The 17,680-nt window shown below is 38.2% G+C and overlaps 1 protein-coding gene across 3 annotated transcripts in view; it reads right to left on the minus strand.

Annotated features, from left to right (window-relative positions):
* Positions 1-17,680, minus strand: part of Papola (poly(A) polymerase alpha) — a 61,550-nt gene that overhangs the window by 27,091 nt on the left and 16,779 nt on the right. For 2 of the 3 annotated variants that reach the window (XM_029559954.1, XM_008825651.3), the window contains exons 2-12: positions 16,767-16,940; positions 15,765-15,831; positions 9,692-9,773; positions 8,023-8,132; positions 7,394-7,447; positions 5,779-5,890; positions 4,986-5,075; positions 4,757-4,895; positions 2,409-2,481; positions 1,027-1,147; positions 105-189 (exon numbers count right to left, since the gene is read on the minus strand). In XM_029559954.1, the coding sequence (XP_029415814.1) occupies positions 105-189; positions 1,027-1,147; positions 2,409-2,481; positions 4,757-4,895; positions 4,986-5,075; positions 5,779-5,890; positions 7,394-7,447; positions 8,023-8,132; positions 9,692-9,773; positions 15,765-15,831; positions 16,767-16,940 (1,107 nt within the window). Of the gene's footprint in view, positions 1-104; positions 190-1,026; positions 1,148-2,408; positions 2,482-3,976; positions 4,116-4,205; positions 4,337-4,756; positions 4,896-4,985; positions 5,076-5,778; positions 5,891-7,393; positions 7,448-8,022; positions 8,133-9,691; positions 9,774-15,764; positions 15,832-16,766; positions 16,941-17,680 lie in introns of those variants that run through there. The other variant, XM_008825653.3, reaches the window with a different exon arrangement.

The following is a 17,680-nucleotide window of genomic DNA, read 5'->3' on the forward strand; positions in this document are numbered from 1 at the left end:
GACTCTGAAAGTAAAATCCAAAGCTGCACTAAGGAGAGGTATCATAAGCTACTGTTACACCATTACTTAAGAAGAACATGTCTGACATGCCTTAAAATACATACTTGTACTTTTGAAAGAAGTTTGGAGCTTCAAAAAGTTTGGACCACTCTGCCTTACTCAGCAAAATTTCATCTGTGATAGCAAGACCTAAATTAAAAACATATTAGAATGTTTGTATGCTTCAGCCTGGCAATCTAGAATTGTAATCATTTTAAACATACCACCATGCATTCACTACAATTCTAAATAGTACTTTTAACAAATCCAAGTTTTAGTTTCTGGTCTTAAAAGCATATTCTTACAAAAGCACTGGGGAATTTTTTGAGAACCATATTCCTGGTAAAGTGTCATTACTCTTAAAATGTCATACTCACAGAAAAACTTACTCAAAATTGAAGTATTGTCATTACCTAAGAAAGAAAGTTCTCCCACATGCTGTTTCTTACCTTTCTAAAAACAACTTAGCTGCTATTTCTAAAGGGACAGAAGCACCCCCATTAAAAGCTTCATTCAGGAAAGCCTAGGACGTCCAATTTAAAGGTCACAATAGTACAGCGTTTTCCAACTGTCTGCCTTTAGCCATTCTAACTCCATCCCAACTACTATCCTCAAATACCAACTGCCAGTAGCAATACCTAGAAATTTACCAAAAACTTGGGAGTTAAAAGTCAAGGACCTTCTCAAATATGCAGTTTTGGTCCTAACCCTTCTCTAAGGCCTTCCTAAGAGTACAAAGCCTGCTAAGCACTCTTCATGTCCCCACGAAGACCAGGCGATGCTAATTACCTACAAAGCAATAATATAGCCCATAATGACCCAGTTTTTAAATGTTGGTTCATCTTCCAATATAAACTGCAATAAAAAATAAATGCCCGAATCCAGTTTGGCGATTCACCAATCAAATCACATAGTAACTACTTGGTGGGTCTACAATGGCAGACAAGTCCTTTGTGTATAAAGCAGAGCAGAAGCTTAAACACTTACCTTGTTTAAACTCCTCAACCATGACCATCCGTGTTGAAACGGACACATTGTAGGTGGAGTTCTGTTGTGGGTATGCTGGTGTAATTATAGGCATAAGATGGTACCTATCACTGGGGTTTACCTACATACAACAACAGCCAATCAGTCTCTTCAAGTATACATGCAACAGACACTTGGACTTTCTACCCCTTGTTAAACTGAACCAATGACTAAATTTAAATCTCATTCACAGCTGGAGTTGAGAAAGAAAAACCATGTAAGGAAATTTTATAGGAATTTCTTCCAGAATGAAAGATCTGGTCTAAACTAAGAGTCTGTCTCCATTGTGGCACATGACCACCTTGGCACAGTACTATGTGCACCTGCTGGGCAAAACCGAAGCAAAGCAGAAAGCTCTACTTGCAAACCTTTTGTTTTTCTTTACTCAGCAACATAAATGAGGGTGACTGCACAGTGAGACTTTAAAAAATGTTCTTATAAAACTCATTTTAAGCAAGATAGGACTAAGCGTCCAACCTTTAAATTATAAGGAACCCAAGCTTATTAGCATATGATAAAACTCATCTAGGTTAACTTCATTCTATAAGATAAATGGGATGAAATAAGAGCTACTAATCCCTATGCTAAAGTGGTTTATTTCCACAAAAGAAATTGTAAATTCTCATCTTCCATTAAATGCCTTGAGGCTCAGAAAAATTGAAAACAAAGTTTGATGTAGAGTTCAACAGAACTTAGAAGTTTTTGATATTGTAATAAAGATAAATTAAGAAAAACTTAATTCCAAAAGTCTGTTTTATTCAAATTTAAACCTTTTTAATCAATTAATAAACTTCTTGTTGCTAATACCTAAGAAGTCTAAGCAGTAAATGCCGAACTTCAAGAAGCAAAATGGAAGCTCTTCTTTAGCTTAACCACATTTCTGCCATCTCTGAGTGTCTAAATCAGTCTTTACAACTACTGTATGGTTATCAAAATAAAACTGCTCAGAAGTTTATCTGCCAAATATAAACACTAAGCGTTCAACAGCTTTCTACAATAACCCCATTTTAACAACTGAGATCAAATAAAAAATACAGGGATTTTTAGTATCCTTTTATTACATTTTTAAGCACAAACACCCACACAACTTTGACTTACAAGGTAGTTCTATATAGAATAAACTGTTAGTGAAATCTGCATTAACTATGTACAATTAATGTGGTTTACAGGATACATCATTATGCTTCTCACAGCAGAGGACAATTAGAGATCAGGATCTACAATAAAGTGTAATATGGGGATGTCCACTCGTTTGTAAAAACTGGGCGGTCTCCTTGGAGTTTAGCAGATGACTCTTGTTATCACACAGTGTGAATTTGTAGGGGAAAAAATAATACACTAACCCTTGGGTCCCATACAGGCAAATTAAGATTGCATTCTTCAGGCTGTTTCAATAGCACTGGATTTGGCCATTCCCTGTTCAAAAAGATTGTAGCACTTGATAAGACTATTGGATATCATCATCTAAGCGTACTTTGTCAAACATACACCATTTGTGAACGTGGCCCTCCTCCATTCACTCTGGTACACATAACCTCCATTCCTTTCTGTTGACTAAGATTACTCCAAACATCTTTCCTGTATGAAATTAAACCACTTGATAGCTTTCTCAAACTGATGTCAAATACCTGTTCTGCCATCAAAGAACTGATAAAATACTATTTAAAGCAGCAGCATCTTAGGACATCTAATGTGTTGGCCTCAACCATGAACAAGACAAAACCCCTTTAAAGAAAAAACCTGCTTCACACTAGCTCCAAAGACACATAAGAACTTACTTCTCATTACAAAGTTCTAGGAATAATTATAAAAATCAATTAGGTCAATTTCTCTCTTTGTGGCTTATTTGTGTATCAGCGTTACTTCAGTCAGGTATGGAGGAGATGGATGAATAGTGTGTGCCACGCTGAGTACCAACCAAACTAGCCTATTAAAAATACTTTGTATGCGTGTAGCCTCAGGAGAAATTCTGATCTTTACTCTTATCACACATTATTATATATGAATAAAATGTACTATTAAGTGCAAAACAATATACACTGGAAAGTGGGTCACAGCTATAGATTATAAATTACATCAAAGAATTCTTTTATAAAATTATTTTAAAACTTAGAACAATTTTTTCTCACACAGAGAGTAGGAGTTGGTAATAGGAAAAGACAAATATATAAATGTGATTAAAAACCAGGAACCCTAATTTTTGCAGTCAAGGTCACCACCACGATAGGGCAGTATCTTGAATTTTTCTAAAATCAAGGTTGATAAATATGCACATCTTGATTTGAGAAAGCTTTGACAAATCTCTCCTGGATTAATGACTAATCTCAAAGGGCCCAGCCACTACATTTGTTTTTCTGCCACTTAATTTGTTTCTAAAAAGCTTCTTAATAAAAGCGACACATTTAATGCTTTGCCAATGGCAAGTGGACAGCTGAGAATAAAAAACAAAACACAGTGACAGACACAGTGGTTTACGAGTTCAGATGCACCCAGAGTGAGAGCGGTGGTGTGTAAACTCCCACCCGAAGTACTTGATACCCTAAAACATTATACTAGTTACAATTCAGTTTATTTGAAGAGTAGGCATCATAAGCACAACAGAATCTGTCTTACGGTCCTGGCAAAGATAGGGAAAACAAATGGAATTTAGGTTTGCCATTGTATATAGAATGTGACTTCCCAACACAGTGGCTGTTTCTTGAACTAAAATAGACTGGAGATTTTGGGTGGTACTGGTGACTGAGTACAAGGCCTTCGGCATGGCAGGCAAGCACTCTAAAACTGAGCACTCTATACTCTCAGCCCACACGCTAAAATTTGAATCTGAAACCAGCTGTAGAAATGTCATAGAAATAAGACTAAACTTCAGTGTCTACAATCAATTTTATTGTAATATAATCTAAAAACATACCATTTAGAAAATACCAAGAAAAATTTATGTACAAGAGTTGACGCTATTGCATTTGGATAAAGCTGGCAAGTTCTTGCTACTAGCATAGCCCAGGAAACACCACCGAGGAAACCTAATATATTGGAATAGATGTTGTGCCCTGTTGATAAGGGAAAAGCAAAAAGATAAGTTAGTGTTGAAAAAAAATTTTAATGTTTTTAATAAGCTAGCCAACAAATTCTGAACTCACGTTTGGCCCACAGTTTGATAGCTCTCAGAGTTAACCTGAAGTTGTCAATGTTTGGTACTAGATGTAAAATTTCATCGGTTACCCTGCAACTATTAAGATTTCTTATGCATCTTATATCTAAGTTTTTAAGCAGACTGTCATCTCGTAGGCCCAAATCTTCTGGAATAGTCTGTAGTGCTAATCTTGCAAATAAAATGTCCATCTGTATCCCATCAAAACAGGGTTTTGGTACAAATGCCTGAATCTGTCTTACGGTCCTGGCAAAGATAGGGAAAACAAATGGAATTTAGGTTTGCCATTGTATATAGAATGTGACTTCCCAACACAGTGGCTGTTTCTTGAACTAAAATAGACTGGAGATTTTGGGTGGTACTGGTGACTGAGTACAAGGCCTTCGGCATGGCAGGCAAGCACTCTAAAACTGAGCACTCTATACTCTCAGCCCACACGCTAAAATTTGAATCTGAAACCAGCTGTAGAAATGTCATAGAAATAAGACTAAACTTCAGTGTCTACAATCAATTTTATTGTAATATAATCTAAAAACATACCATTTAGAAAATACCAAGAAAAATTTATGTACAAGAGTTGACGCTATTGCATTTGGATAAAGCTGGCAAGTTCTTGCTACTAGCATAGCCCAGGAAACACCACCGAGGAAACCTAATATATTGGAATAGATGTTGTGCCCTGTTGATAAGGGAAAAGCAAAAAGATAAGTTAGTGTTGAAAAAAAATTTTAATGTTTTTAATAAGCTAGCCAACAAATTCTGAACTCACGTTTGGCCCACAGTTTGATAGCTCTCAGAGTTAACCTGAAGTTGTCAATGTTTGGTACTAGATGTAAAATTTCATCGGTTACCCTGCAACCTGATTAACAGGAGTGAGAAAAACAAAACATTAAACCATCAAAACTTATCATGATGAGAACACTACATTTTCTAAGAATGACACCAAATTAAACAAAGACTATCTGATAGAATGAGATTAATGCTGATTCAATAGTTAAGATGAAATCTAAAGCAATTTACCATAAGCACTAACCTAAACCAAAACACATGCACTGTAATCTGCCTAATCTCATAACTAATAAATAAATAAACTCATAACTGAAATGTTTTCCTGTCTGGCTATGCTGAGCATTCAATCCACTTGCTTCTAACAGTTGTCAACAGAATTGGTAATGAGTTATCCTATTTTTTTTTTTAAAGAAAAAGCCCCTTTATATATGTCTGATAACATTACAAAAGAATTATCAAGAAAAAAACTATCAAGAGGAAAATTAATGAGAACTACACAGTAAAACTTCAATCGCTAGCAACAGAGTACAAATGTCAATAGTCTTTTTTAAGGATCCTGTGTACCACAACTAACAGAAAAGATTAAGGTGCCAATGAGGAAAATAAACTTCCAGACACTTCTCTGTAGTCTGCCAGGTGATGAATATTTTATTATAATCATTATGCATTAACAAAATGACTACAACATTACACAACATGAATTTTAAAATAAGTATTTAATATTTCATGAAAAACCCTCTGATTATGAAAAGGACGCAGGCTTTCAGACATACCATTAAGACTTCTTATGCATCTTATATCTAAGTTTTTAAGCAGACTGTCATCTCGTAGGTCCAAATCTTCTGGAATAGTCTGCAGTGCTAATCTTGCAAATAAAATATCAATCTAAAATAAAAACAAAACAGCATTCCATATCTGCCAAACTAATTTTAAAGTCTTTCTACCAAAAATAAAACATCCACCTAAAGGCAACACATTCTCACAAACTCTGGCCCTGGCGATGCTCTTGAGAAGCTCGCACTTCACTCACTGCTATCACTGTGTCTTAACCACATGGTGACGCATGGCAATATAAAATAGAGCTCCAACAAACACCCACATAGCATTTTAATGAGTTTGATTTACTGATTTTAACAAATGCATACACTGAATTCATTGAAGTTAATTTTTAGTTGCTCATCTTTATGAATTGTAAACTGAATGCATATTAAATGCATATTAAAAGGTGCCAAAATACAAAGCAGACATTCACATTTAGTTCAAAACACAGCTCTGTAGAAAGAGGTTTTCTTTTTTTAACACAGGACCTTAAAACCAGTAGGAAAATGAGGTATTATTTTATGTATTAATTAGATTGTTTTATATTTTAAAAGTGACTGTAAATCAACATTTGCAATTCTAATCTTTAATCAAATTTACCATTTTAGTCTATAATTAAGGCCAACAGTTTAAAAATTTTTTTTATTATTTTTATTTTATGTATGTGAGTGTATTGCTTGCACAGAGGCCAGAATAGGGCATTGGATCCCCTGGAACTGAAGTTATAGACAGTTGTTAGCTGCCATGTGGTTACTGGGATTCAAACCCAGGTCCACTGCAAGAACAGCCAGTGCTCTTAACCACTGAGCCATCTCTCCAGTCCCAACAGGTCAACTTCTCATAAAGAGACATCTTACATGGCAATTCTAGAAACTTTTTTTTTTTTTAACAAAACAGTTTATAATCTATTTTTCAGTGTCTCAATTTTTTTTGTTTATTTTTTGAGACAGGGTCTCCCTGTAGCCCCAGCTGGCCTGGAACTCACTATTAGATCAGGCTGGCCTTTATCTCACAGATATCCGCCTGCCTCCACCTCCTGAGTGCTGGGATTAAGGGCATGCATCACCATACTTGGCAGAATCGCTAATTTTATAAACCGCATCATTATCATCAGGGACTTTCCAATTTCCAGCACCATTTTTTTAAACTTTAGAAGTAACAAAAACTTAGACACACACACACACATACACACACACACACACACACACAAAACGCTTCAACACACACACTACCAGTGCAAGGTCCCAAGCTTTTAAATATATCATATAATGGGTTGATGGGGAAATACTACTTGTAAAAGCAGACTGCTCATGGCCTGAGACTAGAACATAAAATCTGCACATGATAAAACTACCAAGACTGGTCTGTGGGAGCACCCAGTCCTTACCAGCACCCAGTGCTTAAAAAGGACCTAATATACACATTCTATCATGAACAGGCACTTGCTCACATTAAAAGAATTCTTGGTATCCATTAACTCACTAATTACTATTGCACACCAAACTTTTATTACCTAATCAAAATTAATGCTACCCTATACTGAAAACTGTCCACCTGAACAAACCTTACCTCTATCCCATCAAAACAGAGTTTGATAACTGGTACAAATGCCTCTTCAACAGCCTGTAGGAAAAGTGAACAAGTTCAGTTCCTGAACTACACATGAAGTCTACATTCAATACTTTTACTACTTTTTTTATTTTTCAAGGCAGGGTTTCATGTAGCCCAGGCTGGCCTCAAACCCACCAACACGGCTGAGGATACCTTGAATTTCTTATTCTCCTGACTCTACCTCCCATGTGCTGGGATTACAGACATGCACTATGCTGGCTATGTTTACTGATTTTTTAAAATGTGACACTGAAATTGTTTCACTGTAACTTAGCCAAATGTCTGATACAAGTAAATTTTTAGCTACCTGCTTTAAGGCTCTAAGCCTTAGGGTTCAAAATCCTTCATTTTTGTCATGTGTTGGTAGATTATTATTTAGTCTCTATTCCTAACTTCTAAGGGATTTACAGAGTTATGACTCTAAGTTTGTGGTAAACTATAAAGGGCAAATACATGCTAAGTGTTTAGAATGACCTGGCAAATTACAACAGCTCAATGAAGGAATATCTACGTGCACCATAAATTTCACTCAAATGACTAAATAACATTTTTATAAGTCTCCTCTTTTGCCCCAAATATTTACATACTCTTAAGTCTTTTACTTCTTCCTGTAATTTCAACTTATCATAGAATGAGGTGAAAAAGTCACTTCGATCAACATGTCTTGGTGCAACACACAACGCATCAATATCAGCACCTAAAAAAAAAAATTAACCATCACTCAGTATTATAAGAAAATTATCTTGTATCACAATAGTATTTAATGTTAAAAATCCATTTAACATTATACTGGGCAAGCTCTCTAAAACTGTCCCCCTTAACAAATACTACCAGTCAAGAGGGGAAGGTAATGCTAACTGGTAGGGTATGGCTTTAATTCAAGCATACTACAGTCAGGTAGCTTAAGTAAACACGAAGTCCAAAGAGATGACCAAAGGCTCTCCTGGTGGGGAGAGGGCCCTGCTGAAGAGCAGCACCGCCAGTGTTTCCATGTCATTTGTCTCAGCTGTGCTCGTTAATTAAAAGGTTTCCCTTTACACATTTCCTCACTGGTGTTTACTGGCTCCCCTACTGAAAAGGAGGGTTAAAACTGAAAACTGGGATTGAGAGAGACAGAGACAGATATCTATGTGGAATTATTCATTTTTCTAAAAGATGAGAGACAGGGGTTCTACTCTGAAGACTACTGATCATATCCAAGAAAGTAAGCTGGGGCACTACAAGACACACAGGACAAACTCATCAAGAATAAACGTACTGGGACTGGAGAGATGGCTTAGTGGTTAAGAGCACTGGCTCCTCTTGCAGAGGACTGAGTTCGATTCCCAGCACCCACATGGCGGCTAACAACCATCCATATCTGGAGTTCCAGGGAAACTTGATGCTCTTCTGACCTCTGTGGACACTGTACAACACAGATGCACTTACATATACTCATACAAATAATAAAAAAAAAAAAAAAGTAAAATATTTTAATAAAAGAGTAATAAAATAAAATAGGCCAGACATTTAATAGTTTAAGAGCCTGGCCTACTCCACCTGCACCTTATCTACTGCTTCTGTCTGCCACTGTCTAAGTCTCTGACCCCTAATTGTGAGAATCTGAGAAATGACTTGAATAATAAATAAGATGCTTACTATTAAGAGCTTAGTTTTCTAAATAAAAATGTTCTTTGCCATGGCAACATTCTCTTTTTTAAAAAATTTACTTATTTTGACCCCTCTTCTCTAGCCCTGGATGGTGACATTCTTATCTCTATTTGTTGAGGAAACTACAGTGTGATTATCCCTGGCCATGAATATAGCTGCTTCTGTTACAATTTCTTTACAATTTGTCTATAATAAAGATATGAGGACAAGAAAATGGCAAGACTTTCTTAAAACCTTCATTCTTTTACCTTCTAACTTACAGGGATTATCCTCATGTGGAAAAAAAAAAAAAAAATGAAAAACAGAGACCACAACTGTCCCAGTAAAATGGAAATTGTTCTCCCACCACAGCAGCACCAGCCACGTGCCTATCCAGTCCTCACAACGTGGCCAAGTTTAATGGACCACTGAGCTGCTGCTACTTCACATGCTCTTACACCACAATGCATTCAGGTACGAAGACATCCTCAGACCTTTCTTCACAAACCTAGACTCCTGAGAGTATACTCACTTCCATGCTTGCCAAGCCTGTGTGTACGCTTCACAACACAATCACCATTTAGGAAAGAAATCTTATTAGCTCAAGATGAAAAAAATAATATTTACCTTTTGTATGTACTCCTAGTCTGTAAGATCCAAATGTAAAAATTTTTCCTCCAACATTTTCAATTACAGATTGTGGAAGATTCTGTTGAACAAAACAATGGTTGTCAGTAAAGCACCAAGGAAACAACTTTAAATGATACTACAACTTTATTCATTTATTTCTGGGGTATTTAAGTTTATTTTTTGTCGTTATTTGTTTTTGTTTTTGAGATAAGGTCTGATGTATAGACAGGCTGGCCTCAATGTCAAACACTTTCCTCAGCCTCACAAGTGATAGTTATAAAAATTTATTCTAAAAATGTACAGCCAATTTTGTAAGAGATGCATCCTAGCTCAGAAAACTGTTATTGAATATGTCAATGCTCTAAGTATATGTTTATTAAATAATTTTAAAAAACTTATTCTGGATACTGTACTCTAAACAAAAGAAAAAAAGAAGGCACAGTGGCACATACCTGAGCCCCAGCTACTTGGGAGCCAGGCCAGCGGAGGGAACATAACCAAACCTTATCTCGAAAAGGGGGGTGGGGGGTGGAGGGGGTGGCACTGAGGAACTAAAGAGAGAGATGGCTCAGCAATTAAGAGCACTGGCTGTTCTTACAGAGGATCCAGGTTCAGTTCCCCAGGACCCACATGGCAGCCAACAACTATTTCTAACTCCAGTTCTAGTATCTAATGTCCTCTTCTGACCTCCGTGGGCATTGCACAACACAGGTGCACTTACATACATGCAGGTCAATACACTCATACATATAAAATTTAAAAAAAGAAAAAAGAAACCAAACAAATCAAAGCAAGATTACAGTACAAATTTATAGAGAACGTCCAAACATTTACCTGTTAGTGTTGCCCTTTATCACTCACTCTAATCTGAAATTCAAACCATTTTTTGCCAATTTTCATAAAGAATTTTTGGTGAAGACCCAAATTGCTTGCAAGTGTTAACTTCTGGGACCCACTAAAAGGGATACTTGTGAGCCTGACTAATGCAGCAGGGAGTGACAGGAGACTCCGGCTCTTGTTCCGGAATATACCCCAGTAGCTCAAGTACTACACTGGGGCTTAAAGGCCCTGGTTATAAAGATCACCATGTACACTCAAACAGGACACTTGTTTTGTTTTTTGAGACAAGGTCTCCCTGTAGCCTCGGCTGGCCTGGATCTCACAGAAACACCCGTCTCTGCCTCCACAGTACTAAGACTAAACGTGTGCCACCACACCTGGGGAACAAATTAGAAAAGGAGGAGGGGGGTCCCTTCAATTGAGAAATCTTTTTTTTTTTAAGATTCATTTTATTTTTTAGTGTACATGTCTGTGTCATTGTGCAATGTCTACAGAGGGGACTGAATTCCCTGGAGCCTAAGTTACAGGTATGAGTCACGTGACGATGTGGGTGTTGGGAACTTCAGTCCTCTGGAAGAGTAACGAGCACCCTTAACTACCCAAGCCCTCTCTAAAGACCCACAAAATCATTTAAGTTCTAAGAATAGTAGATAGCAAACTAACCACTTTGGCAAAATTCCAATTCTAGGTATCTGTCCCCCCAAACATTAAAATTAATCTAACTATATAATAAATGAGTAGTTCTGGACAAGAAATAATTACTCCCACTGGGGAACATATGGCAATATCCAGAGCACTTTTTGGTTATCACAAGTGAAGGGATGAGGGTGAAAAGAGGGCACACATGGAACAGGAGAGGATGAGAGCAGCATAGCACATACAAAAATGATCTGGGCACTGAGCATGTAGCTGGGGCATGGTGTGTGACACTTGTAATCCTAATACCTGGGAGGCTGAGGCAGAAGTATCACTGAAAATCTGAGGCCAGCCTGAACTATATATGGAGACCATGCCTCAATAAACAAAAGAATTTCCATGCTCACGGATTGGGCAGAATACTGCGAACAGGGCTCTATTACCAAACAGTGGTCTACAGATTCAATGGAATCCCATGAAAATTCCAATTACACTCCTCACAGAATTAAAGGAAAAAAATTTTTTAAATGGAGGCACAAAAAATCCAGAAAAGGTTGAGCAATCCTAAACAGAAAGAGCCATGCCGGAGGCTTTATGATACCTGACTTCATGTTTAATAGAGCTAGCGAGAAAATAAACAGTACAGAACTGATGCTAAAAAAATAAAGCATGGGGTGTGGTGGCGCACGCCTTTAATCCCAGCACCTGGGAGGCAGAGGCAGGTGGATCTCTGTGAGTTCAAGGCCAGCTTGGTCTACATAGTGAATCCACGACAGCTGGGGCGCTACAGGGAGACCCTGGCTCAAAAAGACCAAAAAAATAAATAAAAAAATAAAGCAACAGAACTCAACAGAGGTCCCAGAAATAGATTCACACAGCTACATTCACTCCCCAACCCCGCACTTCAGTCTTTTTGAAGCAGGGTCTCCCTGTAGCCCCAGCTTGCCTGGAACTCACTATGTAGATTAGGCTGGCCTTGAACTCGAAGATCCGCCTGCCTCTGCCTCCCAAGTGCTCACCTTATTTTAATAGTTGCTGGTATCATATCAGAAAGGCGTATTATTGAACCAGTGCTGCCACAAAAACGAATGCTTTTGGGAATTCCAACTGTCCTTTCATAGACTTGCTAGTATTTATTTAGGTATGGATAGTAACCTATGGGAGGAACTTTGAACTAACTATGAATAACAAAAATAAACAAGAACACTATACTGGCAATAATAAATGGTACTGTCCTTAGTCTTCACGAAAAGGGACATTATGAAGCCCAGATGACAGGTCTGCCATCAATCCAAACACATGTAGATGGTCAGCCTCCTGGTTTGACAAAGGTGTCAAAAACAAAGATTGAAGAAAAAACAAGTCTCTTCAACAAACGGTGCTGGGAAAAGAGGGTAATCACATGTACAATAATGAACCTGGACCCCTTCTCACAGTGTGCAGGAACCAATCCAAAGGCCTTAACAGAATACCTCAAACTCTGAAACTGCCAGAAGAAAAGAGAATACTTCAAGATATAGGCATAAGCAAGGACTTTCTGAAAAGGACCATACAATGTACACATGGTTAAAAAATAACAAAGTTAAAATATTTTTAAATATCAAAACAACCCTTTATTTTATAAGCTTACTAAAATGAAAAATAAAGAGCCGGGTGGGGTAGCACACATCTTTAATCCCAGCACTCAGAAGGCAGAGGCAGAGGGATCCATCAGAGTGAAGCCAGTCTGGTCTACATGGTGAGTTCCAGGCTTGCCAGGGCTATAGACAGACCCTGCCTCAAAAAGAGCAAAAATATAAACATGATTAAGATGTTTTATATGAAATACACAAAAATTCAATAAAAAATATTTTTAAAGGGGCTGGAGAGATGGCTCAGCGGTTAAGAACACTGGTTGTTCTTGCAGAAGACGGGTTTGAATCCCAGCACCCACATGGCAGCTAACAGCTTATTAATTCCAGCCCCAGGGGAGCCAACAGCCTGTTCTGACCTCCACGGGCACTGCACGACACAGGTACACTTACCTACATGCAGGCAATAGACACACATAAATTAAAATTAAAAAAAAAAATTTTTAAAGACCAAAAATAAATAAATTAATGCTAAATTAAAAAATAAAAATAAAAAAGAATAAAGAGCTACTGGTTCAAGAAACTTCCCAAGTATCTGGAAGGGAAGGGGAAAAAAAATGCCAGTGATGCCAGGTATGGTGGCACATCCTATAATTTCAGCTCTGGCCTATATAATCCAAACACTCTAGAGCCCAGCCTGGGCTAATATGAAACCCTGTCTCAAAACACTGCCAGCAAGAGAGCGTTCTGGTTTCACAATTTAAAAAATTAGAAGTTCTAAACCAGGCATGGTGGCACAGGCCTTTAATCCCAGTACTCTGGAGGCAGACGTAGATCTCTGTGAGGTTGTCAAGACCAGCCTGGTCTACAGAGCGAGTTCCAGGCCAGCTGGAGCTACAGAGACCCTGTCAAAAAAAAAAAAAGAAAAGAAAAATAGATATAAAATAAAAACTAAGCAAATTTGAAAAAACAATTTTTAAAAAGTGTGCTTTGAGCCGGGCGTGGTGGCCCATGCCTGTAGTCCTAGCACTTGGAGGCAGAGGCAGGTGGATCTCTTTGAGTTCAAGGCTAGCCTGGTCTACGTAGTGAGTTAAGGCCAGCTGGGGCTACAGGGCGACCCTGTCTCAAAAAGATTTTTAAAAAAAAAGGGTGCTTTGTCTACTTAATGAGAGTTTTTTTAACTTAAGCATCTAGGAAAGGCTCTTAAAGCCAACTTATGTTTCCTAGACACAAATAATACAACTTCAATAAATGATTTTAAAATTCCCAGTTTAGACAACTTTTATTAAGCTCATAAAACTTACCTTTCCAAAACCTCACATTTTCTATCAAAAATTCTATTAGTAAGAAACACATGGGACAAAGACCTCCATTTAGAATATCCAGTTGCTCAATTTTTAATGAGTTAATACATATATTATGTTTAACATATTAATGTTTTATAAAAGCCAAATAACTAAACTAGCTAAAACCAAAGAACTTGGTTTTTCCCCCTAAGTTAATCATGCCTCTCCTTGTCTTAGGAGGTTTTCTTCTTCCCTTGGTTCTGTATCAATTTCTCAGCTGCATTTATAAACATGCATTTTCTATTATGGTGCAAAAATTACCAACATTTGAGGTATTTTTGAATATGGGTAAAGAATTCCACGAAGGTCTAAGAGCACACTCCTTACCAGAAGCCTACTCATGGATTCACTGTGTGAGTATTTACAGTAAAAGCAGTATGAGCCCAGACACTGTCATACACTGAATAAGAGAGTGTAGTAATGAAACACAAAAACCAAAAAACAAACCATTACAGGATTTCTTAAAAGTTAGTGAAGATTCTCTAGGGCTAGAGTAATGGCTCAGCAGCTAAAGAATATTGACTGCTCTCTCCAGAGGACCCAGGTTCAATTAAATATTTTTTTAAAAAGTTAGTTAAGGAGCTGGAGAGATGGCTCAGCGGTTAAAAGCACTGACTGCTCTTGTAGAGGACCAGGTTTGATTCCCAGCACCTACATGGCAGCTACAAACTGTCCTTAACTCCAGTTCCAGGGGAATCCAAAGCCCTCTTCTGAACTCCAAGGCATTGCATGACACGAGTGCACTCACATACATGTAGGCAATGCACTCATACACATAAAATTAAAATAAATGAAATATTAAAATAAAATAAAAAGTTAAGATTCTCAATTATGGTACGTGTGTGTGTATTGCTACAGACAAATTCAGTCCTGGAGCATGTTAAGAATATAATCAACATTTCCAACCACTTTTATTATTTGTTAGATACATGGGCTCATTATGTAGCCCAGGCTGGCCTGAAACTCAATCCTCCTTCCTCTACCTCATGAGTGCTTGGATTACCTCATCAGGGAAAGACTTCAATGAAGTAAGGAAGCAGGAAGCAGTTTACTAAGTCCAACTATGAACTGGTATAGCCAGAGAGCACTAATTAAAAAGGGGAAGAGGGATAGACATGGCTCAGTATTTAAAAGCATGCACTACTATGCACTACTCTTACAGAGGACATGAGGACCTGAGATTGATTCCTAGCACCTACTTTTTTTTTTTTTTGGTCTTTCTGAGACAGGGTCTCCCTGAAGCCCCAGCTGGCCTGGAGCATGCTGTGTAGACCAGGCTAGCCTTGAACTCACAGAGATCTGCCTGCCTCTGCCTCTCCTGGGATTAAACGTGTGTGCCACCAAGCTCCACTGATTCCCAGCACCTATATCAGGTGATCCACCACCTATAACTCCGAGGGCAACTGCACACATGTGTGCACACAAATACATATACATACACATCCACATACATACATATATATAGCATTAAAAAATAAAAAGCAAAAGGTAAGTATTTTTTAAAGCACTAAATTCAGTTTCTCTTTCTTACAAAATGACAAAAACATTGGCAACTGTTACCAGTAAACTAAAATGAACTTAGCATTAAAGAGTTTCAATCCATTCAAATATAAGGCAATTGCTGGGCTTAGTCAAGTCATATGAAAAACCATTGTGTATACAAAAAAGTCCCCTTACCTTGCTTTCACTGATTTCTCGTATCCACTCTTTCACCAAGTTATTTAATTTTCCCAAAATTAAAATCCTGTTGATAAAGCATTTTATCAAGTTGCCTATTATTCATTACGGATTAAATGGAAAACAGTTATAAATAAGTGGCTTCCTAATCTTTCCTTGTTTTTTGAGATGGTCTTCCTACACAGCCCAGACTGGCCTTGAACTCAAAATCCTCCTCCCTTAATCTCCCCAGTGCTGGGATTATAGGCATGTGGGATTATGATACCTGACTTTAAAAAAACAAACAAACAAACTTTTTTTTTTTTTGGGGGGGGGGGGTCTCACTATGCAGCCCTGGATGGCCTGAACTCAAAGCTCTTCTGCCTCTGTCTCTGGAAGGCTAAGGATTAAAGGCGTGCACCACCACAAACCGTCTCAAAATTCACTCTTTTTTTTTTTTTTTGTCTTTTTGAAGCAGGGTCTCCCTGTAGCCCCAGCTGTCCTGGAACTCACTATGTAGACCAGGGTGGCCTTGAACTCACAGAGATCCACCTGCCTCTGCCTCCCAAGTGTTGGGACTACAGGCGTGCGCCACCACGCCCGGCAAAAATTCACACTTTTTTTTAAGAGATCAGAACTTAAGGTAGTTATACACTGGCACTGCTACACTGCTTAAAGAATTTTCTTTTTTCCCAACAATCCTGGATTAAAACCAAAAGTCACCAGAAATTTCAAATGGGCTAAGGACAGCTCAGCACTTGACTAGAATGTGCAAGGCCCTCTGCTCAAGCCCCAGGAGTGTACACACTACCATCCATCCTTCCGCCCACAAAAGTTAAAATTTAGGGAACAAAACACTCTGTAGAAAAAAGTTCTCTCTACTAAGTATAGAAAAAAGTTCTCTCTACTAAGTATTTTGTCTGAAGCAAGCACACAGATTGAGTGACCTGTCCTACTAAGTAGAGAAAGTCTCCAATTAATTTCATTATAAACACAGCAAAATCAACATGTGCATCTATTTACCTGCGCTGCAATTCCTCTTCCTCTTCAAAAACCCCAAAGGGTTTCAGAGTTTCAATGAGCTTCTGTGTAAGCAGGCAGTCAGTCTCCTTGGGGGCTGCTAGGCTGATAGGAGAGGTGATGCCATAGTGCCTCTGCTGTGGCTGAGCTTGTTGTGATCCCTGCGTTGTAACTGGACTAAAAATGGAATTGGAAACATTTACTTTACTGCCAAAACCCACAAAGTGAAACTATTCAATATGACTAGAAAAACTACTTTAGTAATCTTTAAACAGCTGGTTCCTTGCCACAGCCCCCAAACTTGTGCTTTCTTCTGAGACTGGCTCTCAGTGCAGCCAGCTGGTCATAACTTGCCATCCTCCTGCTTCAACCTCCAGAATGCTAAGACTACAGGCAGGTGCCACCAGGCCCAGCTCCCAATTTTTACTTTCAAAAGACCTTTTGCTTCACAATAGAAAGTATCTGAAAGCAAGTGACCAAAAAGAAATTATTTCTCCTCTTTCCCCAAAAACTTTAACTTTTGTTAGTACACCCAGTATCAAAATAAGCCTAAGAACTCCGATCAAATATATTTCTAGAGAAAATGCAACACAGAAAAAAACTTCAGAAATTTGGGGGAGGGGAATCTTTTTAAGACAGGGTCTCCCTGTTGCCCCAGCTGGCCAGGCACTTGCTATGTAGACCTGGCTGGTCTCGATCTCAGAGAGATCTACCTGCCTCTGCCTCCCAAGTACTATGAGTTAGCAATTTAACAAAATCTTTTACATTGTTACTTTTTTTTTTGGTCTTTTTGAGACAGGGTCTCCCTGTAGCCCCAGCTGTCCTGGAACTCACTATGTAGACCAGGCTGTCCTTGAACTCACAGGGATCCATAAACTCACAGGGATCCCCCTGCCTCTGCCTCCCGAGTGCTGGGA

This window comes from Nannospalax galili, unplaced genomic scaffold (genome assembly GCF_000622305.1).
Source record: "Nannospalax galili isolate Female #2095 unplaced genomic scaffold, S.galili_v1.0 scaffold188, whole genome shotgun sequence".
Classification (NCBI taxonomy): Eukaryota; Metazoa; Chordata; class Mammalia; order Rodentia; family Spalacidae; genus Nannospalax; species Nannospalax galili.